The 27,427-nt window shown below is 42.3% G+C and overlaps 1 protein-coding gene across 1 annotated transcript in view; it reads right to left on the minus strand.

Annotated features, from left to right (window-relative positions):
* Positions 1 to 19,132, minus strand: part of LOC132834023 (signal-induced proliferation-associated 1-like protein 2) — a 427,470-nt gene extending 408,338 nt beyond the window's left edge. Inside the window, exon 1 of the mRNA XM_060852741.1 lies at positions 17,668 to 19,132. Within this exon, the coding sequence (XP_060708724.1) occupies positions 17,668 to 19,090 (1,423 nt within the window). The 5' untranslated portion in view covers positions 19,091 to 19,132. The remainder of the gene's footprint in view (positions 1 to 17,667) is intronic.
* Positions 19,133 to 27,427: the final 8,295 nt, after the last annotated feature.

Here is a 27,427-nt window from a genome sequence, read left to right on the forward strand (position 1 = left end):
TGGAAGATGGCCCAGGTGACTGCAGCGGCATAGGTTCTGGGAATAGGCCAGACCTGTGCCACATATAACAGCAATGACAGTGCCTCACATCTGATGACCAGGTTTTTTTCCCACGATGGAGAGTGACTGTAACTTCCATCTGCCCAGTTTCTGCCTGAAGTGTTTTTAAAATATCCAGGATTAGGTTAGGATATCCGGTTGGCGTGGACAAGTTGGACCAAAGGGTCTGTTTCCATGCTCTACATTTCTATGACTATGACTGTAATACTTACATATTAAACATCAATGCCTACAGTGCATTACCATCACAACATAGCTATTCGTGACTTTCAGGTCAGACAGCACCCATCAAACAACTTAAAAATGTCACATAAACATAGGGAGGATGCAACTCTCCAATGATTAGTGAGTCCAGAACCAAAGGTCACAGACTAAGGATACAATTAACATGAAGGGAAACTTCTTCACCTAGAGAAGGGGGAGTCAGTGGAATTCTCTGCCACAGAGAGCAGTTGACGACAAAGCACTGAATGTTTTCTATAAGTTAGATATAGCTGTCAAGGTTAATAGGATCAAAGGGTATTGGGAAAAAGCAGGGACAGGGTACTGAGTTGGATGATCAGCCATGATTATTTTGAATGACAGAGCAAACTTGAATGGCCAAATGACCGTATTTCTAACTAACAAAATAATAGAAAACAATTAGGGAACCATGAGACAACCAAACACAGACACCAACATCCAGCCTGGTATTGCGACATGTAATCCAGTTATCCTGGACAAACATGAGTATCATTCAACAGTTTACAACAGTGTCAGATGCATCAACTAGCATTCCAGTTCAGCACAAATCTTGCTGAGATCTAATCCATGCCTTTCTTAATCTAAGAACCAAAATAAATCCCAGTGTAAATGTGCTACAGGCGGAATCCCGGTCTCCACCAGCTACATAATTCCTTACATACCAGAGAGAAGATCCTTGTTCAACAAATTGAAACTATAAAATAGAGAGATCATTATTATAAATGGGTATAACATGAGTTAATTTGTCAATTTGTAGTAAATTATGAGTAGCTCTGTGCTGCAAACATTTGTCAAGTAGAAACTGAGACCATCTGTTCACAATTAAAATCAGGACTCATAACTAAGAGAAAGTACTCTTAAATCCTTTGATGAGAATTAATTAACCAGTCATTTGAAGCTATTTGATATGTCACCAGTTTACTGTGATTTAGGATTTTAAAATAGTACTGAAGCAATCAAGAATTTCTTGACAAATAACAACATAAAAGCTTTCAGGCTTATTTTTTTAAATCAATGTTGAAATTTGTAAAGGTACAGGACACAAAAATGTACAATCCAAGGAGAACTCAACTCTTACGTTGCCTCACACTTCATACACTGTGTTACATTTGTCAAGAAGCAAGAATTTTTACCATAAAGGAGACAATTCAAACCATCAAGTCAATGTCTACTGTCTGTAAGAGCATATCAGTTATTCCCACTCCAGCCATGCAAATGGATAATGTTCTTCAGGTGTTTGTCCAATTCCCTTTTCAAAGCCACAAACTGAATTCATCATCATCACTCTTCAGCAAAGCATTCCAAATTTAACCGCTGATTGTTTAAAATACACTTCCTCACTTTGTTAATGGTTCTTCATCATATATCAGTCTCCTCTGGACTGGCACAATTGTCAATGGGAGCTGTTTCTTTCTATTCTGTCTTGATTCCTCGTGATTTTGAACACCAAATGTTTCCTCAAACTTCGAAGAAGGACAGGTAGAGTTTCTTCAATCTAGGTAGCTATCTTTGGAAACAATCTTGGTTTTTGTATTCCTAATAGTCTCCAATACCTTCACATCCCTCCTGAAGTGTGGTGCCCAGAACAGTATATAACATTCTAGTTGAGGCCAAATCACTGTCTTCCCGAGATTCACCGACTTTGTTTTTATATTATAGACTTTTATTTCTAAAGGTCATGATCTGCACACCTTTTTAACCAAATTTTCAAGCTGTCCTGGCACCTTCAATGATTTGTACACTTAACCTCACATCTTCTCTATTCCTGCACCCCTTTAGAAAGCACTTTTTTACTTTATACACTGAAAAGTCTGTGCCATTGTGCATCAAGATCTGGACAATATTCAGGCTGGGGAAGTTAAGTCGGCAGTGCAACACAACAGCCAGCAGTGGTCCATCTTCAAAAGAAAGAGAAATTAACCATTGCTGAAACTAATCATTCCCAAATCCTCACATTCAACACCCTTGAGACTACAACTGAGCAAAAACCCAAGTGGCCAGTCATAAAAATGTTCTGGGAATTCTACAATCAATCACTCATCAACTCTCCAAAGTCTGTCTGTCACTATTTAAGGCAGATGGGTAAAAAGTAGTTAAACGTTTGTTCAAAAGTCTCCACTTAACCAAGTAAGTGCAACTTGAACAGCACGCTAAATTAAACACCATCCAGGACAAAGCAACCACTTCAACCAACAATGCATTCTCCATCATAAACGTTCCTTCCCTTCATACTGACACACAGTAGTCATGATTTAGAGATGCCGGTGTTGGACTGGGGTGTACAAAGTTAAAAATCACACAACACCAGGTTACACTCCAACAGGTTTAAACCTGTTGGACTATAACCTGGTGTTGTGTGATCTTTAACTTTGACACACAGTAGTGTCATCTAAAAGATGAACTGTAGAAAGGATCGGTTTACAACACCTCTCAGCACATCCCTGTACATAATCAAGGTCACAAGAGCAGCAATAACATGGGAACACCACAACCTGCAGGTTGCCCTAAAAGTAACGCATGATCCTAACTTGAAAATGTATCACCTTTCCTTCACTATCCTGGTGAAAAATTCTATAATTCCCTTCCTAATAGCACTGCAGTGCTTTGAGAAGATGGCTCCTCGCCACTTTCAAGTGCAGTTCGGGATGCAGTTTCCTGATGAAGGACTTATGCCCGAAACGTCGATTCTCCTGCTCCTTGGAAGCTGCCTGACCTGCTCTGCTTTCCAGCACCAACTCTCGACTCTAATCTCCAGCATCTACAATCCACACTTTCTCCCAGTTAGGGATGGGCACCAAATACCAGCCTTGTCTGGGATACGAAATTGTGTAATTAACTCCTTCCCCGGCGACTTTTTTTCGAGAAAACGTTTCATTTTCAGACAAATTTTTTTATTGCTTTTTTTTAAAAATAGTATTTTTAATGCTGATTATGGAAATAACTTTTGTTTTTATCTATTTCCAATATTTTACTTGAAATTTTATTTTGAAGATACCATTTTCAGCAAAATAAAATTGGTCTTTCAAGTGGCCCATCTTTCGACCAGTTCATTTCTTGATCTGGCATTTTCACAATACCCCCGAGCATTTTCAAGGCAAAAACACACAAATTTCTGCCTTTGTTACAGGGCATACAATCTCTTTCTCCAGTTTGTTCAGCAAAGCGATTAGTTTCGTCCACAACTCGATCAATAATTCTGTTGTCACATAAAAGACTAAAAAAATCCAAAGGAGTCATATCAGCTGTGTCTTGATCAATTGATATTCCAGGATTTCCAGTGAATGGGAAGTGTGGTGGTGGAGGAAGCATGCATTCTTCCGACACCACATGTCGACATCAAATTCGTCCATCCTCCTCACTTCAGAGAGAACAGCCATTATCAGATGAGCTTGCACTCTCATCTGATGTATCCAAGCTTCTAATAGAAGGTTCATACTCATTGTCATCTTCTGAGCTCGACATCTGGGCGTAATTTGTAAAAAAAAAACAGAAAAAAGCCGAATGACAGTGTGTGCCCAAAAGCGGTGCGTCAACGCTTCTTGCAATGCCTAAGGCGGAAGAGACACAGCTACCAGACATATAAGTCACCGAGTATACTCGTTTCTAGCTGAGAAGGGCCCAGAAATGCCGAGAATTGACGTATAAACTCGTCTGTGGCTGTTTTTTGAAATTATATGTTTTGGACGAGTTTACTCGTCGCACTCTGAAAAAGACACATTGGGTGAAGACAAGTTTACTCGTCTTTGCTGGGTAAGGGGTTAAAAAACTACCATATATTTTTAAAATTTACTTTCTTCCTATTGAACTGAATCAATTCACATCTGTTTGCATTAATTTCCACCAGCCACCTGTCTGCACATTTCACCAGTTCATTGAAATTGATCACTAATATCTGTTTAGTTCAGTTCACAATATTTCCAAGTTATGTGCCTTCTACAAATGTACAAACTGTACCAAAATTTAGTTCGTTATTCGAGATCAAAACAAGTAGCAATCCTCATACTAAATCATATTGCTCAAACAGCAATCATTCATCATGACTCGGTTTCTTATATTCGGCCAAATTTGAATCCATCCTGCCCCTCATCCTTTTATTCCATGAGCTTCAATTTTGCTAGCAAGTCTATTCTGCAAGAATTTATCAAATTCCTTCTAAAAGTCTATAATATCAAATCAATAGCATTACTCTCATCAAAGCACTCTGGTCCCTCAAGATTTGCATGACTTGCCCTTAAAAAATCCAAGTTGACCAACATTAATTATTCCATGCATGCATAAGTGACTTAATTTTTTGCCTGTTTATTGTTTCTAAAATTATTCCCAATTCAATGGTAAAAGTGATTGGCCTGCAGTTATAGAACTTATCTTTGAATCCTTTTGAACAAACGTTTAATTTTTAAAAAGTTCATACTGGGATGTGGGTGTGGCTGGCTGCAGCAGTGTTTGTTGCCCATCCCTAACTGCAAATGAAGTTTAATTTAGATAAATGTGAGGTGCTACAATTTGGGAAAGCAAATCTTAGCAGCACTTATACACTTAATGGTAAGGTCCTAGGGAGTGTTGCTGAACAAAGAGACCTTGGAGTGCAGGTTCATAACTCCTTGAAAGTAGAGTCGCAGGTAGATAGGATAGTGAAGGCAGCGTTTGGTATGCTTTCTTCTTTTGGTCAGAGTATTGAGTACAGGAGTTGGGAGGTCATGTTGCGGCTGTACAGGAGATTGGTTAGGACACTTTTGGAATATTGCGTGCAATTCTGGTCTCCTTCCTATCGGAGGGATGTTGTGAAACTTGAAAGGGTTCAGAAAAGATTTACAAGGATGTTGCCAGGGTTGGAGGATTTGGGCTATAGGGAGAGGCTGAACAGGCTGGGTTGTTTTCCCCAGAGTGTCGGAGGCTGCGGGGTGACCTTATAGAGGTTTATAAAATCATGAGGGGCATGGATAGGATAAATAGACAAAGGCTCTTCCCTGGGGTGGGGGAATCCAGAACTAGAGGGCATAGGTTTTAAGTGAGAAGGGAAAGATATAAGAAAGTCATAAGGGGCAATTTTTTCACGCAGAGGGTGGTACATATATGGAATGAGCTGCCAGAGGAAGTGGTTGAGGCTAATACAATAGCAACATTTAAAAGGCATCTGGATATGAATAGGAAGGGTTTGGAGGGATATGGACCGGGTGCTGGCATGTGGGACTAGGTTGGTTGGGATAGCTGGTCGGCATGGACAAGTTGGACTGAAGCGTCTGTTTCCGTACTGTTCTAAGACTTTATGCCATCATGATCCAAATTCTGATTGCAGTGTGTTTCAGAAATTTGACAAAGCAGTGAACAGACTCTGAAGCCTTCCAGGCTCAATATCAAGTTCAAAAATGTTAGAGCCTGAGTACCTTTTCCCATATCCTTATGCCAACCCCCACACACCAGGCCTTGTCAGTCACATGGACTGTCACCACAAACAATCCATTGACAGCTAATTATCTCCATGAGCAGCTATTCATTCTCCCAAGCTGGTGTTTGCTCTCTCCCTCTCTCTCTTTCTGGACTCCACCTCCACCTGCCATTAGCTCCTACCCCACTCCATTATCAGCATATATACCAATCTTTTCTTTGATAAAATCAGTTCTGAAGGGTCACTGGACCCAAAACATCACCTCTGCTTTCACATAACAGATGCTGCCAGATTTGCTGAGTTCTTCCAGCAATTTCTGTTTTTGATTCATTTGTCCACGTTTGAACCAAAGCTGTAATGAGGCAAGGAAGCAAGTGGCCCTGTGAGAACCCAAACTGAGCAGTGAGCAGATTATTGTGAAGGTTTTGCAACTGTTGTTTTATAGCACTGTTGCTGACCTCTTCCATCACTTCAATGATGACCAAGAGTAAACAGAAAGACAAAATCTGTCAGGTTGGTCTTGTCCTCCATTTGGGTATGGGGCTTACCTGGGCATTTTTCCCCAACTGCCAGATACATTCCAGGGGAAGTACTGCAACAGCATAATTGGATGTTTAATGATTTCTGGGGATCAGGTTTTCAGTCCTACTTCCAGGGTTCACTGCCATTGCAATACCCAGCACCTTGATTGATTTTTGTCATAGAGTGACTCATACTGGCAATGATTTTCTCCCAGAAGTGACAGGGGGAGAACTGTACCATCAGAAGATGCCAGTCTTTAGCCAGTTTGAGTCACTCCAAGATGAAAATTGATGAAGGTGCTGGTTATTGCAATGGCAGTAAACCCTGGCAATATTCTGAAAGTGGCTTCACCAATGCCCTGTGCAGCCACAACATAGCACGCTAACTCCTATTTTCAATGCTCTGACCAATTAAGGCAGGTGTGCCAAGTGCCTTCTTCACCACCATGTCTACCTGCAACTCAAATTTCAGGGAGCTATGCATCTACACCCCTAGGTCTCTTTGTTCGGTAACATATCCCAGGGGCCTACCATTAAATATGTAAGTCCTATATGTTGTTGACTTTACCCTGAGCAGCGTGAACATTTTCTCTCTTTCACAATTTAATGAACATCCATTTGACATCTCAATCGTTCCTTCACCATTAGCAACCTCTGCCTTTGGCTGTGGACACCCTCACTATCTGATCCCCTCATTCTTACTCTTCTTTCTATAACATAAAAAGACAGCATTTTCCAGCAGCTTCAGTTCAGATCAAGAGTTAGATCAGACTCTAGACATTAAGTGTTTGTTTCTCCACATAAGTTTCCTGATTTTCTAACTTCCTCCAGCACTGTGAACTACATTATCCATGCCGCCTGCACATGAGTAGAGGGTCAGCAGCTTGTGTCTAACAGACATTTGATCTGCGGGGCTTGATGGGAGTTGTAGTTCTGATGAATGCTCACATGCTCGGTGGCAGTTGGTGGCCAACGATTGGGTGTTTGAATGTGAACATGCGGAAGTCTGCGAGCGGCTGTTGCACAGGGCAGCTGGAATTGTGGGTGCACTCTTGTAAATGCCTGGGGGAGGAGCGGAGTTTACAGACCCCCCTCAATCAATACCCTCCCTCCATCAATATACCTACTGCCTGTATAAACTCACTCACACCTCTCCATCAAACCCCTCCGCTAAAGGTTCTCCCCACAGTTAAACGCAGTCATCAACTCCTTCACCCCAGTGCAAAGCTGTAAAACCTCTGGCGGCTGTAAAACCCCTGCAATATCAACTATTCAGATTGACATTCCCAGTTTTGTGGAGCTGGACCATCTGGTTGTTCCCATCGCGATTCCCAGTTTTGGGAGCTGGACCAACCCAACTGTTCATATTGAGAATCCCAGTTTAGACAGCTCGAACATCCAGGCTATTTGTACTGAGTATCACAGCATGTTGGGATAAAATTAAAAATAAACAACTGAATGATTGTACGTGGGCCTGGTTGAATTTCAGTGCTGAGCTGGTTGAGCTTCAGAGAGTGAACTGAAGTCACTCCTCACAGGCAGGCCTTCAGCTGTAGGTAAAAGAGCCAGTGTGTCTGCACCATGTGCACAGCACCAGGTCTCCCCAGACACCTCATCCACACTATAGCTGGGTGTGTAACTTCCCACTGCAGAGCTAGAAATAGACAGGGAGGAGCAGTTTGTTAATTGGGGAGCAGCATATATCTCTAATTGACCATAACCAGGGTGGAACAGGATGGGAAATCAGGGAAATATTCTCTCTCTTGTTTTATAATGGGCTTACAAAACCATTTTACCAATTACAGGGAACAAAGAGTACAGTGAGTGAGGAATTTAAAAGATGTTGGTAAAATAAACACATTCAGAACGAAAATACTGATGATGGAGATCTCAATTAAAAACAAAGTGCTGGTGATACTCCAGCTGCTCTGGCAGGTCTGTGGACAAACTGATTTAGAATTCCAAAGGAGCCAGCTCAACTCTCTGGGGATGGGAGTTTAAATGTTAGAAGGTTAGACAGTGAAACGTGAATATAATTTCCCAGAAGTCAGAAAATAAAAGCTAGTCCCAGTAATGGTGACAATGAAACAATCATCAGGAAGCATGACTGAACAGGTTCACTTATTGTCTTTCAAAAACAGAGATTTGCCATCCTCGTGATGTGGCCTAGATGCGACTCCAACCCTACAGCAAGTTGACAAGCTCATGAGGATGATGTGAGCGAGCAATTGCCTTCTGTCTTCATGAGGAAACAAAAATAGCCAGAAACCAGGAGAATGTCACACTTGTCCTGCAGCAAGTGGAATAAATATTCAGAATTTTATTGTTGACTCGTGGGATGTGGGTCCCGTTGATGGGCCAACATTTTAACATCCCCAGTTGGGCTTGAGGAAGTACTAATAAGCTGCCATCTTGAAGTGATGCAGTTCATCTTCTGCAGATTGATCCACAATGCCATTAGGAAGGAAAGTCCAGGCTTTTGACCTAACAACACTGAGGGGATGGTGATGTATTTCCAAGTCAGGATGTGACTTGCTTGGAGATTAACTTGCAGAGCAGTGCTCCCATGGATATTCTGCCCTTGTCCTTCACAACAGCAGTAGTCATGGGTTGGAAGGCACTAAGGAGCTTTGGTAAATTTCTGCAGTGCAACTTGTAGATAGTACAAACTGCTACTACTGAGCACCAATGGTGGTGGGAGTATATGTTTGTGGATGTAGGCTGCTTTGTCCTAGATACTGCCAAGCATTGACTATTGTTGGAGATGCACCCATCCAGGCAAGTGGGGAGTATTTCATCACACTCCTGACCTGTGACATGCAGATGATGGACAGACGTTGGGGGGTCAGGAGGTGAGTTACCTGATTCAAGATTCCCTGCCTCTGATCCCTACTCTTGTAGCCACTGTACCATGTGCCTCAACCAGTTCAATTTCTTGTCAATGGTAACCCCAGACAATTTCTATCTAGATGCCTTAATATTTCTTCCCTGATAATATACTCAAGCATCTTCCCCACTACGGACATTAAGTTAACCAGTTTATAATTCTCCACCTTTTGTCTACTTCCCTTTTTAAAGGGTGGTGTCAAATTTGCTGTTTTCCAATCTGCTAGAACTGCTCCGAGTCCAGTGAATTTTGGAAAATTACCATAAGTGCACTTGCTATTTCTCCCGCCATCTCTTATAATATTCTGGGAATGCATTCCATCAGGGCCAGGAGACTAGTCTGTCCTTTGCTCCATTAGCTTGCCCAACGCTATCTCTTCTGTAAAAATGATTGTTTCCAAGTCTTCTCCTACCTCTGTCTCTATGTCAATTACTGGCATGTTATTCATGTTCTCCACTGTGAAGACCAACACAAAATACCTATTCAATGCCTCAGCCATTTCCCATATGGTTATATTATCATTTATTGGAGATAGCCATTGCTTAGCATTTCTCAGCATATGCCTGTGAATTGTTATGTTGCATTTGGACATAGACTGCTCAAGTATCTGAGGAGTCATGAATAGTATTAAACATTGGATAATCATCAGTAAACATGTCCCCTTCTGGCCTTATCAACGAGGGACAGTTACTGATGAAGTAGCTGAAGATGGTTGGGCCTAGGACTCTCCTCTGTGAAACTAGGGTTCTCGTGGTATAGTGGTAATGCCTCTCTCTCTGAGCTAGAAGGTCCATGTTCAAGTCGCACCCGCTACAGGGCTGCCTCATAACATCTATGGACAGGCTGGTTAAAAATACTTATCCTGAGGAACTCCTGAGGGATGTCCTGGAGCTGAGTTGACCGACCTCCGTATCATGATAAGCATTGTCCTTGATACCAGATACACTGGTTCATATTTGAGGTCAGAGCATTGAATATTTTCAAGTGGGAGTTAAATATAGTTCTTAGAGCTAAAGAGATCAAAGGGTATGAAGAGGAAGTGGGAACAGAGCACTGAGCTGAATGACCAATCATCATTATTTTGAATGGCAGAGCAGACATGATTGGCCAGATGTCAAGATTAGAGTGGAGCTGGAAAAACACAGCAGGTCAGGCAGCATTCAAGGAGCAGAGAAATTGACGTTTCAGGCAGGAGCCCTTCATCAGGAATGAGGCTGGGAGCCTCCGGGGGGAGAGATAAAAAGGAGAGGGTGGGGCTATGGAGAAGGTAGCTAAGAGTGCAGTAGGTGGATGGAGATGGGGATAAAGCTGATAGGTGGGAGAGGAGGGTGGAGCGGATAAGTGGGAAGGAAGATTGGCAAGTAGGACAGGTCATGAGGATGTTGCTGAGCTGGCAGGTTGGAACTGGGGTAAGGTCGGGGGAGGGGAAATGAGGAAACTGGTGAAGTCCACGATGATGCCCTAGAGTTGAAGTGTTCCAAGGTGGAAGATGAGGTGTTCTTCCTCCAGGCGTCGGGCAGTGGAGGAGGCCCAGGACCTGCATCTCCTTGGCAGAGTGGGACGGGAAAGTTGAAAGGCTCAGCCATGGGATGGTGGGGTTGATTGGTCCGGGTGTCCCGCTGTTCTGTGAAAAGGCATCAGTCTCCCCAATGTAAAGGAGACTGCATTGGGAGCAACGGATACAACAAATCAGGATCTGGACCAGATGGGCCAATGGGCTGAGAAGTGGCAGATGGAGTTTAATTCAGATAAATGTGAAGTGCTGCATTTTGGGAAAGCAAATCTTAGCAGGACTTATACACTTAATGGTAAGGTCCTAGGGAGTGTTGCTGAATGAAAAGACCTTGGAGTGCAGGTACATAGCTCCTTGAAAGTGGAGTCGCAGGCAGATAGGATAGTGAAGTAGGTGTTTGGTATGCTTTCCTTTATTGGTCAGAGTATTGAGTACAGGAGTTGGGAGGTCATGTTGCAGCTGTACAGGACATTGGTTAGGCCACTGTTGGAATAATGCGTGAAATTCTGGTCACCTTCCTATCGGAAAGATGTTGTGAAATTTGAAAGGGTTCAGAAAAGATTTACATGGATGTTGCCAGGGTTGGAGGATCTGAGCTACAGGGAGAGGCTGTAAGGCAGGAGCTGTTTTCCCTGGAGAGTCGGAGGCTGAGGGGTGACCTTATAGAGGTTTACAAAATTATGAGGGGCATGGATAGGATAAATAGACAAAGTCTTTTCCCTGGGGTCGGGGAGTCCAGAATTAGAGGACATAGGTTTCGGGTGAGAGGGGAAAGATATAAAACAGACCTAAGGGGTAACTTTTTCATGCAGAGGATGGTACGTGTATGGAATGAGCTGCCAGAGGATGTGATGGAGGCTGGTACAATTGCAACATTTAAGAGGCATTTGGATGGGTATATGAATAGGAAGAGTTTGGAGGGATATGGGCCGGGCTGCTAGCAAGTGGGACTAGATTGGGTTGGGATATCTGGTCAGCATGGACGGGTTGGACCGAAGGGTCTGTTTCCATGCTGTACCACTCTATGACTCTAAATGACACTGGTGGATGTGCATGTGAAACGTTGATGGATGTGGAAGGCTCCTTTGGGGCCCTGGTTGGAGATGGGGGGGAAGGTGTGGGCACAGGTTTTTTCATTCCTGCAGTAGCAGGGGAAGGTGCCAGGAAGGGAGAGTAGGTTGTTGGGGAGGGCGTGGACTTGACCAGGTAGTCACAGAGAGAATGGTCTTTGCAGACAGCAGATAGAGATGGGGAGGGAAACATATCCCTAGTGGTAGGGTCCATTTGTAGGTGGGAGAAATGTCGGCAGATGATGCAGTTTGTGCAGAGTTTGGTGAGGTGGAAGGTGAGGACTGGGGCGTTCTGTCCTTGTTGCGGTTGGAGGGCTGTAGTTTGAGGGCAGAGGTGCAGGACGTGGATAAGATGCAGTGGAGGGCATCTTCAACTACGTGGGAGGGTAAATTACGGTCTTTAAAGAAGGAGGCCATTTGGTGTGTTCTGTGGTGGAACTGGTCCTCCTGGGAGCAGATATGGCGGAGGCAGAGGAATTGGGAATACGGAATAGCATTTTTTGCAGTAGGCAGAGTGGGAAGAGGTGTAATCCAGGTAGCTGTGGGAGTCAATGGGTTTGGAAAAAAATGTCAATGTTGAGTCAGTCATCGTTGATGGAGATGGAGAGGTCCAGGAGGGAAGGGAGGTGTCAGAGATGGTCCAGGTGAATTTAAGATCAGGGTGGAATGTGTTGAAGTTGATGAGCCCTTCAACCTCCTCGCGGGAGCACAAGGTGGCGCCGATGTAGTCATCAATGTAGTGGAGGAAGAGATGAGGAGTGGTGCCTGTGTAACTATGGAAGATGGACTGTTCTACGGAGCAGGCATAGTTGGGGTCCATGCAGGTGCCCATGGCTACTCCTTTCATCTGGAGGAAGTGGGAGGATTCGAAGGAGAAACTGTTAAGGGTGAGGACCAGTTCAGCCCAACGAATGAGTGTGTCAGCGGAAGGGTATTGGTGGGGACGGCGGGAGAGGAAGAAACAGAGGGCTTGGAGGCCCTGGTCACGGCAGATGGAGGTGTAGAGAGATTGGATATCCATGGTGAAAATGAGGCGTTGGGGGCCGGGAAACGGAAGTCTTGGAGGAGGTGGAGAGCATGGGTGGTGTCTCGAACGTATATGGGTCATTCCTGGACTAAGGGATAGGATGGTACCGAGGTAGGTAGAGATGAGTTTGGTGGGGCAGGAGCAGGCTGAGACAATGGGTCGGATGGGGTGGTCAGGCTTGTGGATCTTGGGAAGGAGGTAGAATTGGGCGGTGTGGGGTTCCAGAACTATGAGGGTGGAAGCTGTGGGTGAGAGATCTCCTGAGGTGATGAGGTTGTATATGGTCTGGAACACTGACATTTATTTTATGTCACCAACTCCCACAGCTACCTGGATTACACCTTTTCCCACCCTGCCTCCTGCAAAAATGTTATTCCGTATTCCCAATTCCTTCCAACACGTCCACACCCCGGATATGCGCCCTCAAACCTCACCCCACCAACTTCTACATAAACCGCTGACATTTCTCGCACCTACAAATGGACCCCACCACCAGGGATATATCTCCCTCACCATCCTTATCCACTTCCCGCAAAGACCATTCCCTCCGTGACTACCTGGTTAGGTCCACGCGCTCCCCCCCCCACCCCCTTCCCACCCTTCTCTCCTGACACCTTCTCCTACCACCACAGGAATTGCAAAACCTGCGCCCACACCTCCCCCTCTCACCTCCATCCTCGGCCCCAAAGGAGCCTTCCACATCCACCAACGTTTCACCTACATTTCCACAAATGTCATTTATTGTATCCGTTGATCCCGATGCAGTCTCCTTTACACTGGTTAGACAGGACGCCTTCTTGCAGAGTGCTTTAGGGAACATCTCCAAGACACCCGCACCAATCAACCCCACCGCCCTGTAGATAAACATTTCAACTCTCCCTCCCACTCTGCCGAGGAGATGCAGGAGATCCTGGGCCTCCTTCACCACCACTCCCTCACTGCTCAACGCCTGGAGGAAGAATGCGTCATCTTCCACCTCAGAACACTTCAGGGCATTAATGTGGACCACCAGTTTCCTAATTTTCCCTTCCCCTACCCTACCAAGGTCCAACCTGCCAGCTCAGCACCATCCTCGTGATCTGTCTTACCTGCCAATCTTCCTTCCCACCTATCCGCTCCACCCTCCTCTCCAACCTATCACCTTCATCCCCACCTCCATCCACCTATTGCACTCTTAGCTACCTTCTCCCCAGCCCCATATCCCCCCCTCCCACTTATCTCTCCACCCAGGAGGCTCCCAGCCTCATTCCTAATGAAGGGCTCCTGCCCGAAACATCAATTTTCCTGCTCCTCAGATGCTGCCTGACCTGCTGTGCTTTTCCTGCACCACTCTAATTTTGCCTCTGATCTCCAGCATCTGCAGTCCTCACTTTCACCCTATGAACGGCCAAATGGCCTACTCTGCTCCTATTTTCTATGTTTGAGCCCAGTCTTATACAATGATATGCTAGGCTCCCACATGGGCGGCATGGTGGCACAGTGGTTAGCATTGCTGCCTCACAGCGCCTGTAGACCCGGGTTCAATTCCCGACTCAGGCTACTGACTGTGTGGAGTTTGCACGTTCTCCCCGTGTCTGCGTGGGTTTCCTCCGGGTGCTCCGGTTTCCTCCCACAGTCCAAAGATGTGCGGGTCAGGTGAATTGGCCAAGCTAAAATTGCCCGTAGTGTTAGGTAAGGGGTATGGGTGGGTTGCGCTTCGGCGGGTCGGTGTGGACTTGTTGGGCCGAAGGGCCTGTTTCCACACTGTAAGTCTAGTCTAATCTAATCTAATCTAATCACTGAGGAAGGGGATCATCGTAAAGTCTCCTCCTCCAATAAGTTGTTTAACTTACCACCACCATTACTCAATATAGCAGGACTTGGATCTGATCAGATCAGATCAATCAGTTGCAATATTTGCAATTTGCCAGTTCTCTGGCACCGTAGCTGTATCTGAGGAGGATTGGAAAATTATGGTTTATGGCTTTAGAATTTCCTTTCCAACTTCCTTTGGTATCCAGTGCATGGACAGGATAAATAGACATGGTCTTTTCTCTGGGGTGAGGGAGTCCAGAACTAGAGGGCATAGGTTTGGAGTGAAAGAGGAAAGATATAAAAGAGAACTGAGGGGCAATTCTTTCACGCAGAGGGTGGTATATGTACAGAATGAGGTGCCAGAGGAAGTGGTGGAGGCTACTATGATTGCAACATTTAAAAGGCATCTGGATGCATATATGAATAGGAAGGGTTTAGAGGGATATGGGCCCAGTGCTGGCAGATGGGACTAGATTGGGTTGGAATATCTGGCTGCCATGGACGAGTTGGACCAGAGGGTCTGTTTCCATGCTGTACATCTCTATGACTCTATCTCTCTCCCTCTCTCTGCCTCTATCTCACTCGCGCACGCATTCTCTCTCTGTCTCTCTCTCTCTCTCATGAAATGAGCTGCCAGAGAAAGTCATGGAGACTGGTAAAATTACACCCATCCAGATGCCTTTCAAATGTTGTATGAATAGGAAGAGAAGGGTTTAGAGGGGTATGAGCTAACTGCTGGCAAATGGAACCAGATTAGTTTAGGATATCTGGTACAGCAATTTCCATGCTGTAAATTTCTATGATTCCATCTCATCCAGTCCTGATATAATTTAAATACAAACACCTTTTCTGCAGCCTCTTAAGTTTTGACCATGCTAGAGAAACCTATTCAATACCTCAGCTAAACCCTCAGCCTTCTTACATTTGTTTCCTTTTTCATCCTTAATCTGCCCCACTTCACCTCTTTTGTCCTTTTATTATTTATATCCCTTTGATGTTAGTTGCCAGTATTGTTTAATAATCCATCTTTGCTTCTTACTTTATTTTCCTTTCCTTGGAATTTTCAATATTCAATGTATACATATACCTATATACCTACATGTAAAGGTTTTTTGTTTTAAAATGTCAGTACAATGTGATCTTTTGGTTTGGGTTCAGCCAGGGCCAATCAACTTATGACGCCACTCCAAAGAAGGGTGTAGGATCTTGCAATGCTCCATTTGGTTACGTTTCCAACATTTTCAGTGATTATATTTAACAACAGATCAGTATTTTAGCTGAATAGACCATGAGGAATCTTAATGAAGATGGAGCCATTGCAAAATAGTCAAAGGCATTCAGGACTCCTCAGATACTGAAGCAGTCAGTGTTCATATCCATCAGGATCTAAGCAACATAGAAGCTAGGACTGATAGGCGGCACGTAACATTTGTGCTCCACAAGTACAGAGATATTTTTCACAAGACAGAATCTGATCATCTCCCTTTGTTCAACTGTCATCATTGCTGAATATGCCACTATCAATATTTTGCAGTATAGTATTGAGCACAAACTGAACTGGACCAATCATATAAATACTGTGGCTACATGAGCAGGTCAGAGGGGATGAATTCTGCAGCAAATGAGTCACCTCCTTTGTCTCCAAAGCTGTTGATATTGGAAGACTAACACCAAATGCTCTGAAAATGCTGAAAAGCAGCACGTTTCTCACCGATATGAGAACAGTGTGCAGATATCTCCCTTAAAACATCAGAATCTGTACCTCATATTATTCCCTGAACAAGGATTACAAACAGAATGCCCCCAAGATTCTGCTAGAGTTAACCATCGGCAGTGGCACTATCACCTCTAAGATAGTCGATTGTGGATTTGAATCCCACTCCAGAGAAATGAGCACAAAGTGGCAGCTGATTCTTTCAGTGCAGTATTGAAGGAGTGTTTCACTGTCAGAGAGGATAATTTTCGGAACACATGCTAAACTGAAGCCCTTCTCCCTCTCAAGAGTATTTGAAAATTTCAGAGTCATTTCTGGTATCCTAAGTCAATATTTATCTCACACTTGTATCATATTATCTAGTCATTACCTTATTGTAGGATCTTGCAATGCTCCATTTGGCTATGTTTCCTACATTTCCAGTGATTACATTTTAAAACTTCTTAATGACTGTAAAATGCCTTGCAGTTATCAAAGTTGCTTTATAACGCTCACCTTACTAAACAAAAAGTACTGCTCGATCCTGACCTCCTCTTAATTCACCCCAACAATAATCAAGTGCCCTTAAAAACATATTTGACATAATATTTAATAAATAATAAAAAATAGCCTTCAAATTTTTTCTCCCGTCTTTAGTCTGGTGAAATAGATGCTCCGTTTGATGTACATCCTACTTACAGGATATTGAAAATGGAGAAGAGTCTACAACAGTGGGCAATGTGCTCTGCCAGGTACTTCAATCCCTTTTTCAAAACATGTTTTCAAATGAGTGGACAATTCCACGTGAGACCCATTGCTTTATTTGTAATTAGTTCTGAAATATCTTTTGGTCAGCTGTTCATTCCCAGGAATTTGCATCACCACATGTTTTGTATTATGATATCTTTTGATTGTATTTGCTAGACAATCTATTTCTGAGTCTGAGACAGAAGCCTTCATCATTCACTGCATTTTTCAGACACAAAAGGAGATATCAATTTATCTTCTACAATATTTTTTGCCAGTTGATTAGGTCATGGCTGATCTGAGCAGAACCCATTTAGTGGGTTTTGCTCCATGTACCCGACGAAAACCTATTAATCTCAGCTTTGAAACATTCAAGTGATCCTCAGCATCCACAATCTTTTGGGAGATGAGGAAGAGTGTTTCAGAATTCCACCAGTCTGTGTACATAACTGCTTTCCAAAATAAACCGGCCTCTAATTTTAGGATTGAAGACATGCACTGAAGATATGAAAGATCAAGACACATTAACAAAGAGAACATGGACTATAAACACACAGAATGAGTCAGAGGAACAAAATAGAGTCACCAAGGTAGAAAGAAAGTCATAGAAAACTGAACAAATACTTGCAGAATGTGCATTTTTAAAAGTTTCTTCTGACAAACACCACAAAAATATCAACTAGCTTAAAATAGAAGGTCAACACTTACTGAAAACATCCAGCTTACCTTTCCCATAGAAGTATTTACGATAATAGTATGCTCCAAGATCAATGTGCTCTATGATGTATCGCTTCACTTTCTCTCGATGGATTGCTTGATTCTCTCTTGGTACTTCTAATACTGACACACCTGCATTCGTGCAGTGAGAACTGAGTGAGGACTCAAAGGAGCAGCTTTCACTACAAGTAAATGAACAGGAGTTAGCCCTGGAAAGTGCGATGCGTCTCTCCCCTTCCCCGCCAATCTCATTCCTGAAGTATGGGCATGCCAATGTCAAATTATTGCTTTTCCCATCTCCCTCATCAGAATCCAAATTCTCCTTTGAGTTTAATTCCTCTTTGCTGCCTGTTGGAGACTCACAGTTTGCAGAGTAGCCTCCTGGAATTGGATGCTGTGAAGCTGCGGATGCACCAGTGGTTGTGTTTTTTCTTTGCCCTACATTAGCTCTGTTTGCCATTGCTTCATTTATATTAAACAAAATGCTCTGTACATCATAGTGTGCAAAACACTTATGACACATCCACAGTTGGTTGCTTTTTTCCAATCTGTTCTCCTCCTGCTCGAAAGAGAACCTTAAAGCTTCATGGTCACTTTTTGCAGTTCTCAACTTTCTAAAAAGAGATGCCTCTATTGTTTCAGGTTTCAATCTCCGTTTGAATGGCTTATCGCTATCTTTGCAAAAAAAAAGTGGACTATCCACATAATCATATCCCGAAACTCTGACAAATTCAGCTCGGGAAATCTGAGTTGCTGCTTGTAGACTGGGCGACATTCTAGAATCACAGCGCAATAGATCACTAAGCCCAAGTGGGCCAGGGCTCGTCGGGTCCTCACTTTCACTTCTATATCCTCGAAGCATGGCAAAGAAACTGTCACCAGTTATACCCTGTCGGTCAATTGAAGAAGTGCTTCCATATTCGCGATGAAGAGCAGCACCCGTGTTTGGATTTACTGCATTCTGATCAAGAACATCTTCAGAATCTATATCACTGATCGTAACATCACTGTTGCTCCTCTGCCTTATCGGGTGAAGGCCCCTGTGTGGAGATCTGGTGAAGAGATCGCCAAAAATATATCTCGCATCTGCGAATTCCAAATCCTCAGCAACATCCGGGTTCTCCTCAGGCAGACCCTCAACACTTTGGTCACTCTGTCCATTTTGACTACCTCTCATCATGGAAACATTTTCATAACTGGCTAATGACCTGCTATCCCATGTCATTAGGTTACTATTTGCTCCTTCTTTTGCAAATTCTTTCTTTGGAGGCCATTCAGAGATTCTTGCCCTCACACCCATCTTTGGCATGGCAGGTGTGCCATTAAGCTGACTGCTGCTGTCAGATTTGCACGGTGTACCAGAAGGAATTGGAGGCCCCATGTTACCATTAATGACTTTGTATTTTCTAGGAAAGAAATCATCAGACTGCATGCTTCTAGCAGACTCTATGGAGAATCCTGAAGCACCACTGGAATGTGATTGCTCTTCGTGTACGATCTTTTTGTCACTCATATCCATTGAGAAAACAAGCAAACATTCTAAATGAAAGATCAAGTCTCCTTCATTACATTATGGTCAATTCTGTGAAGTGTTAGAAGCTGCCCAGGATGGAAGTAATCAGTTTACAAAAAAAAATTGATCTATGATGGTTAGAACAGTTTAATTGAAAAAAACACCAGAATTCAGTGTACCATCTTCAATGATGGATCAGTAAAGGTTGCAGTCAGAGCTGTGCATCTTGCGCCTCTCTCGTGTCAGTGTTCAGACCTTTACGCTGCATATTACTCATTGCCATCTAAACCTTCAGTGGACCAGCAGCTCAAAGTAAAGATGGTCTAGCCAACAGATGCTTCAGTAAGTTTCAGAGATGGACTTTCGTTAAGAATCTACATGGAAACAAAATCAAAATATAGATGCAATTAATAAGATTGCAGGTGTACCAAAATCGATGCAAGAATTTAAATAATAATAAAAAAAGTCAAAGAATGCTGTCAAATTACGGACTAAAATTGAATGACAGTAAAAACAAAATCAGTTTCTATTTTGAAATTTTCAGTAAATAGTAGATGGGATGTCAAAGCATTTTGTTGTATATTCTTCAGGTTTGATAAAAGATTACCAAGTTTCAAAAGGGAGCAACAATTTATAAGTAAAAGTAATAAGTAAAAGGTTCTCATTGGGCGACAAACCAATTGATTGGTCACGGCATTGCCATGAAATTACTATACTCCATTATTTTGTTTAATTCAAAGGAGCAATGCTTGAAAATGTTCCTTTTTCATGCAAAGGATGTCCTTGCACATGAATATATAAAAGTGTACATGAGCCACGTTGCAAACCCAAATGATAACCTTAAATTAGAGACAAAAAAAACTGCAGATGCTGGAATCCAAAATAAACCAACAGGCAGCTGGAAGAACACAGCAAGCCAAGCAGCATCAGGGGATGGAGAAGTCAACATTTTCGGGTTTTAACTCTTCTTAAGGACTAGATGCCTGGTGGGTCCTTAAGGAGGGTTAATACACAAAACATTGACTTTTCCATCTTCTTCTGACTTGCTATGTTCTTATAGCCTCCTGATAATCTTAAATTGTTTGTTGGTGTAATCCCTCATATACTCAGAATTATTCAGCAAGTAATGTCTGTTCAAGCAACCACATTTATGAGATACATTAGGAGGCTGCTTAATATAATTCAAACATGTCAACAACAGTCAATACAGGACTTGGTGATTTCTCTAGATGCAGAGAAGGCATTTGACTGAGTTTGGTGGCCGTATCTTTTTTATACTCTGGAGCATTTTAGCTTGGACGAAGCCTTTATAAGACGGATAAAGGATCTGTACAGTGACCTTCTCACTTCAGTCATCACCAATGGGGTATGATCAAGCAATTTTAACATTTTTAGGGACAACCGGCTCCTTTTCACCATTGCTTTTTACATTGGTGGTTGAACCGTTGGTGGAGGCCGGTCGTAGGGATCCTAATATATCAGCTCCAGAAATGTGGTCAAAATAACATAAGATTTTGTTGTACGTGGACAATGCCCTAATTTGTTTGCGAAATCCAGCAATTTCCAGCAAATGCATCAGCTCATTTGGCACCTTTTGGGGGTACAAGATTAATTTTGCAAAATCAGAGGCTATGCATATCTAGGTCTTGAGGGAGAATTTTGATTCCCATTTAAGTGGTCACAGACCGGTCTTATTATTTTGGGCATATTCATTATTCCAGCTCTTGATTGGTTGTTTAAAGCTAATTTTGTTCAATTATTCAATAAAATCAATCAAAACCTTCAAAGATGGGAGGCACTTCTGGTCTCATGGTTAGGTCAGATAGCGCTTATTAAGATGAATATTCTTCCCTGTTTGTTGTACCCTATATTGATGCTCCCCCTGATTTTTGATAAGCAAATGGTCAGGAGACTGAACAACTGCTTCAGCTCTTTTATTTGGTATCGTAAGCGGCCCCTTATTAAATTGGCTAAACTGCAATGGTCTCACAGACTGGGGGCTGTGGATCTCCCAGACATTGAAAACCATCAACTTAAGTTTGTTTTTATCTTACGAGAACGATTGGGCTTGTGGGGACCCTCTTTCAATATGGTTAGATATCGAAATCTCTCACACAAGGTGCCCCCTTACTAGCTTGCTGTTTTTGGACAGAATGAGGATAGTTTAGGAATATTGCCATAACCCAACAGTTATCAAAAAGTTAAAGCATGGAGCGCAATTCACCAGAGGGAAGACAATTTGGCAAAACATTTTTTTTACACTTATAGTAGGTATGCTGGGTTTTCAACCAGGATTTTCAGTCCTGGATTCAGGACTCAAACATTGGGCAGTTAGGGGGGGTGTCTTTCATGGGTAATTTATTTGGGGGAGACACAACGATGCCCTTTGATCAGTTAGCATGGAAATACGAGCCATCTAACAGGGGCCTCGCATTTTTTTCAAGTTAGGGATTTTGTTCAAAAAAAAGACTACACTGTTGACTGATCCCTACAAATCCAACATAGAGAAAAGGGTGCTCGGTGCTAAGAGTACACTTTGTCATCACTTTATATATCATCACTTGGGGGTCGTCCCGTCAGTTGAGTTCAATTGACTCTGCAGGGTGTGGGAGAGAGAGCAAGGCACTGAAGTCTCCTCAGAGGCATGGGAAGATATTTGGGAAAGTGCAAGAAAGATATCAATAGGAATCATGCTTTGCAGTTGGAGATTCTCCACAGGGTCCACCTGGCTCCAGATCATTTGTGAAAATTTAAACCAGGGGATATCTTCAATATGTGGAGACAGTGAGGTCTGCAGATGCTGGAGATCAGAGTTGAGAGTGTGTTGATGGAAAAGGCAGCATCCAAGGAGCAGGAAAATCGACGTTGCAGGCCGGAGTTTCCTGATTAAGGGCTTTCTTACCCATAGTCTCTAGTCCCTTGATAGGCTTCAAACATACAAGAGTGCTGTGATGGATTTTCGACAGTGTTCACTATAGAAAATGAAAATGTTGGCGAGGAAGATTACAGATACATGCATTTAGACTAGAAGAGATTGAGGTTCACAAGGAAGAGGTATTAGAAATACTGCTGAGTGTGAAAATTGACAAGTCCTCTGGGCTGGATGGGATCTATCCTAGCATCCTCTAGGAAGCAAGGGAAGAGATTGCTCAGCCTTTGGCATTGATCTTCAAATTATTATTGTCTACAGGAATAGTGCCTGAGGACTGGAGGATAACAAATATGGTTCCCTTGTTCAAAAAGGGTAGTAGCGACAACCCTGGTAATTAGAGACCAGTGAGTCTCACTTCAGTTGTTGGTAAAGTGTTGGAAAAGGTTATAATAGATAGGATTTATAATCATCTAGAAAAGAATAATCTGATCAGGGATAGTCAGCACGGTTTTGTGAAGAGTAGGTCGTGCCTAATGAATCTTATTGAGTTTTTTGACAAAGTGACCAAACAGGTAGATGAGAGTAAACTGGTTGATGTGGTGTATGTGGATTTCAGCAAGGCGTTCAAGGTTCCCCACAGTAGGCTATTATACAAAATGCAGAGGAATGGGATTGTGGGAGACATAGCAGTTTGGATCAGTAATTGGCTTGCTGAAAGAAAACAGAGGGTTGTAGTTGATGGAACATGTTCATCTTGGTCCAGTTACTAGCGGCGAACCGCAAGGGTCGGTGTTGGGTTCACTGCTGTTCCTCATTTTAATAAACGACCTGGATGAGAGCTTAGAAGGGTGGGTTAGTAAGTTTGCGGACAACATTAAGCTCGGTGGAGTTGTGGATAGTGACGAAGGATGTAGTAGGTTGCACAGAGACAGATAGGATGCAGAGCTGGGCTGAGAGGTGGCAAATGGAGTTTAATGTGGACAAGTGTGAGGTGATACACTTTGGATGGAGTAATCGGAATGCAAGGTTCTGGGCTAATGGTAAGATTCTTGGGAGTGCAGATGAGCAGAGAGATCTCGGTGTCCATGTACACAGACCCCTGAAAGTTGCCACCCAGATTGACAGGGTTGTAAAGAAGGCATACAGTGTTTTGGTCTTTATTAACAGAGGGATTGAGTTCCGGAACCAGAAGGTTACACTGCAGCTGTACAAAGCTCTGGTATGGCCACACTTGGAGTATTGCGTACAGTTTGGTCACCGCATTATAAGGAGGATGTGGAAGCTTTGGTAAGGGCGCAGAGGAGATTTACTAGGATGTTGCCTGGTATGGAAGGAATGTCTTACGAGGAAAGGCTGAGGGCCTTGAGGCTGTTCTCGTTAGAGAGAAGAAGGTTGAGATGTGACTTAATAGAAATACAAGATAATCACAAGGGTTAGATAGGGTGGACAGGGAGAGCCTTTTTTCCAAGTATGGGGACGGCAAACACGAGGGGACACAGCTTTAAAGTGAGGGGAGATAGGTGTAAGACAGATGTCAGAGGTAGTTTCTTTACTCATAGTAAGGGTATGGAATGCTTTGCCTGCATCGGTAGTAGATTCACCAAGTTTAAGTACAGTTATGTCGTCATTGTTCAAGCATATGGACGTACATGGAATAGTGTAGGTTAGATGGACTTCAGATGGGTATGACAGGTCAGCGCAACATCGAGGACTGAAGGGCCTGTGCTGCGCTGTAATGTTAAAAAAAAGAAAAAATGCAATGGAGAGGATTTTGGGTCTAAGGGTGGAGAATGACCCAATCTCTCCCTCCTTTTTGACCTGCCCAATGTGTTCTCTGTAGATGCGCATAAGAAAAAAAAAACTTTTCAACATCCTCACTTTCTACGCAAGAAAGAATATCTTGTTAGGTTGGGTATCCGAAGATTCCTGAGCCAGTCAGGTTGGCAGAAGATTGTTATGGAGCATATCTCCTTGGACTTTCTCACAAGTATGGTAAACCGCAAAACTGAGACTTTCTACAAGACATGGCAGCCCTTTTTGGAATACGGGAACAGATTTTATCTGCTAATTAACAAGGGCTTTTGTATAACCATAATGATTGCGCTTTATTGTCCAAAATCCAGAGGGGGGAACCGCGAATGTATGAATAGGTGAAAATTAATGCTCTCGATATTAGAGAATTAGTGTTTCGGTTGGCTGGGCTGAGTTATTATTATTTATTAGCTTGTTATTAGTTATTATTTATTTAGTTAAGTAGTTCGGTTTTTTATTTGTTTTATATATATATTTATATATTTGTACATGAGGGCCGTTTGGGCTTTTAAAATTTCTTTGACATTTTAAAATATTTAATATTTCTCTTCAGGAAAATGGAGCATGTCCTGGAAATGTATCTTTTTGAGTTAAACATAAATATGGGGTCAATAGTACTCTTGTACATTCTCCATAGCAATGCCTCAAATAATCAGAGTGGATGTTTAAACAAAATTTTCAAGTATGTTTTGACACGTGACACAAGTGGGCTTCAAAACTACCTCTTATGACCCATAGCACAGGAAGAAGAAGGAGAGGCCCATGGGATCATAACGTTTCAATGGCTACAAACAAATTAAAAGATATGTTGACAAATAATGCCTAATAAAAGAAGAGTTGGAGAACTGGAAAGAATTTACTGTATACGTAAGGTAGCTGATGAACATCTAATCTTACATAACTGTGTTTAGAAAAAGTGCCACCTGATAGGACATAAAAGGCTAAATCCAGACCTGGTGACTAGAGGGTTTCAAAGAGAATCACACAACTATTGAGGACGTCTTGAGAGTAAATAAAATATGAAATAAATTCAGAAAAATGCATAATCCATTTTCCAGTCTTGAGTTGTTCAGGTGATACAAAACTAGTGTTTTCTTGAAATGTGATTCTTCACATGCCAATCTTTTAGATGGTGATTCGAATATGGTGGGAAAAATAACAGATGTTGACCATGCCCTTTAGGAAGCTATGAAAATAAATGCGGTAGTTAAAAGTACCTTTGGCAGTAAAATATTGGTGTCAGCAGAAGCTGTAGATACAAGGGTGTATTTCTCCAAAATACTAAAGGAATTCCTATGCAAGAATCAGAGAAATATACAATCCCTAAAATGTGGAACCAGGTCATTTGGCCCAACAAGTCCACGCCGAACCTCCGAAGAGTTTCCCACCCAGAACCATTCCCCTACTCTATTACTCTAAATTACCCCTGATTAAAGCACCGAGCCCACACATCCCTGAACACTATGGGCAATTTAGCATGGCCACTTCACCTGACCTGCACATCTCTGGACTGTGGGAGGAAACCAGAGCACCAGACATAGGGAGAATGGCTGTGTGGAGTTTGCACAGTTGCCAGAGGCTGGAATTGAATCCGGATCCCTGGCGCTGTGCAGCAGCAGTGCTAACCACTGAGCCACCGTGCTGCCCTAAGACAAATTGTCTATAGAATGGATAATACATGGATAACTATTCTCTTTGGGACAATGTGTATTCAACAAAGAGTGACACTGCGAATAGTTGAGTATTGATCTTGCTCGCATACAGGAAAGTAAGATTTTTCTGAATGTAATTTCTTCAATATTTTATTTCCTCTCCTCAACAGTAGAATGTTTTATCCTAGCACAGTTCGAATATATCAAAATAAAGTGGGTTGATGCAAGTATCCAATTGTCAGATAGTTTCACAAAATCTTTGCTCCGAGAAGTTATTAGAGGTCCTTGCAGGGGACACCTGGTGGTATACGGAGTGAGAAGATATGTTAAAAAAAATCAATTTTTGATTAGGTCATTGTGTGATTAAATATGTTAAAATTATTTCATTTTAGAAACAGAAGAGTAAATACTGACAGTTATGGAATAGGAAAAGAAAATATAATTGTGAATTACCAGTTGTATTATAAGGGAAGATCATAGGATCATAGAGGTCTACAGCACAAAAAAGGGCCATTTGTCTCATCAAGTCTATATTGATCAAAAACAAACACCTAACTATTCTAATCCAATTTTCCAATGCTTGGCCAATAGCCTTTATGCCTTGGCATCGCAAATGCACACCTGTATACTTCTTAAATGTTAGAAGGGTTTCTGTCTTTATCAGCTTTAAGGCAGTCAGGTCCAAAATTTCACTACACTCTGGGTGAAACAAAATTTCCTCACATCCCCTCTAAACCTCCTGTTCCTTCCTTAAATTTGTGCCTCCTGGTCACTGAACAATCCACCAAGGGTCCTTCCTGACTACTCTATCTTATCTATGCTCCTCATAATTTTATACATCACAATCACATCCTGTCTCAGTTTCCTCTACTATAAAGAAAACAACCCCAGTCTATCCAATCTCTTGTCATCACAAAAAGTCTCCAGGCCCAAGCAACATCGTAGAGAATCTCCACTGCACCAACTCTACTGCAATCACATCCCTCCTCTAATATGTACTGTTGTGGAATCCACAAATCATCCAACTGTAGCCTGATAAACTATAGAATATGAAAAAGTACTGTTAATTTTTCATTAATTTTGTTCAAGGATTGTTTATTGTCTTCATCTAAAGAGATAATTTGTTAATATAGCAAGTAGTTGAGTGTGTAGTGGGGATAACTGATTAATTAATTGACTGAGTAGGTATGGGGAGGGAGGAAAGGAGTGGTGGGGGCACGATGAGGGACCTGCGCATGGAAGAAGCTGTAAAACGGAGTAGTTATTCATTTCTATCCATGAGAAAAGGAGTCTTCGCTTCTGGCTCACTAACCTTATTGACATTATCAACCAATCAGCACCCTTTTTCGAAAACAGTATAAATGGTGCTTCCTTTGAAATTTGATATGCTTGGCTCTGTTCTGATGAGTACAAGGTAAAACTGAGATAGCATGGCTCTTGTCCCAATAAACGTCAAGTTTCAGTTTTTATAAGTTTCTAAAATATATAAGTCACCATAAATGAACAAATCTCTGAAATTTATAAAAGGACAAATCAAATAGGAACTCACTGAAAAGGTAGAATTTGGCATTTCTTCTCCTGTGCCACCTCCATGCCAACTTGCAAAATTATTATAGGACTTTGAAAAATATTTAAAACAAACCTACTAAATATTGAATTTGACTTAATAAAAACCTACTGAACAAGATATACAATTTCAGGTAAACATTTGCAGAATATTTCATCACTTGCTGTGGTAATCTGAATCTTCCCCAGATGGTTTAATTTTAATGTTTCAAATCTTGTAAATTTATCATGGTGTAATTACAATATTCCAACTGCAACCCTATGACAGATACATTTTCACAACTCTATCACTGGGGCGTGGTGGTAGCATAGTGGGAAATGTTACTGGAGTAGTAATTCAGAGTACCAACTTCT

The sequence above is a fragment of the Hemiscyllium ocellatum genome, chromosome 3 (assembly GCF_020745735.1).
Source record: "Hemiscyllium ocellatum isolate sHemOce1 chromosome 3, sHemOce1.pat.X.cur, whole genome shotgun sequence".
Classification (NCBI taxonomy): domain Eukaryota; kingdom Metazoa; phylum Chordata; class Chondrichthyes; order Orectolobiformes; family Hemiscylliidae; genus Hemiscyllium; species Hemiscyllium ocellatum.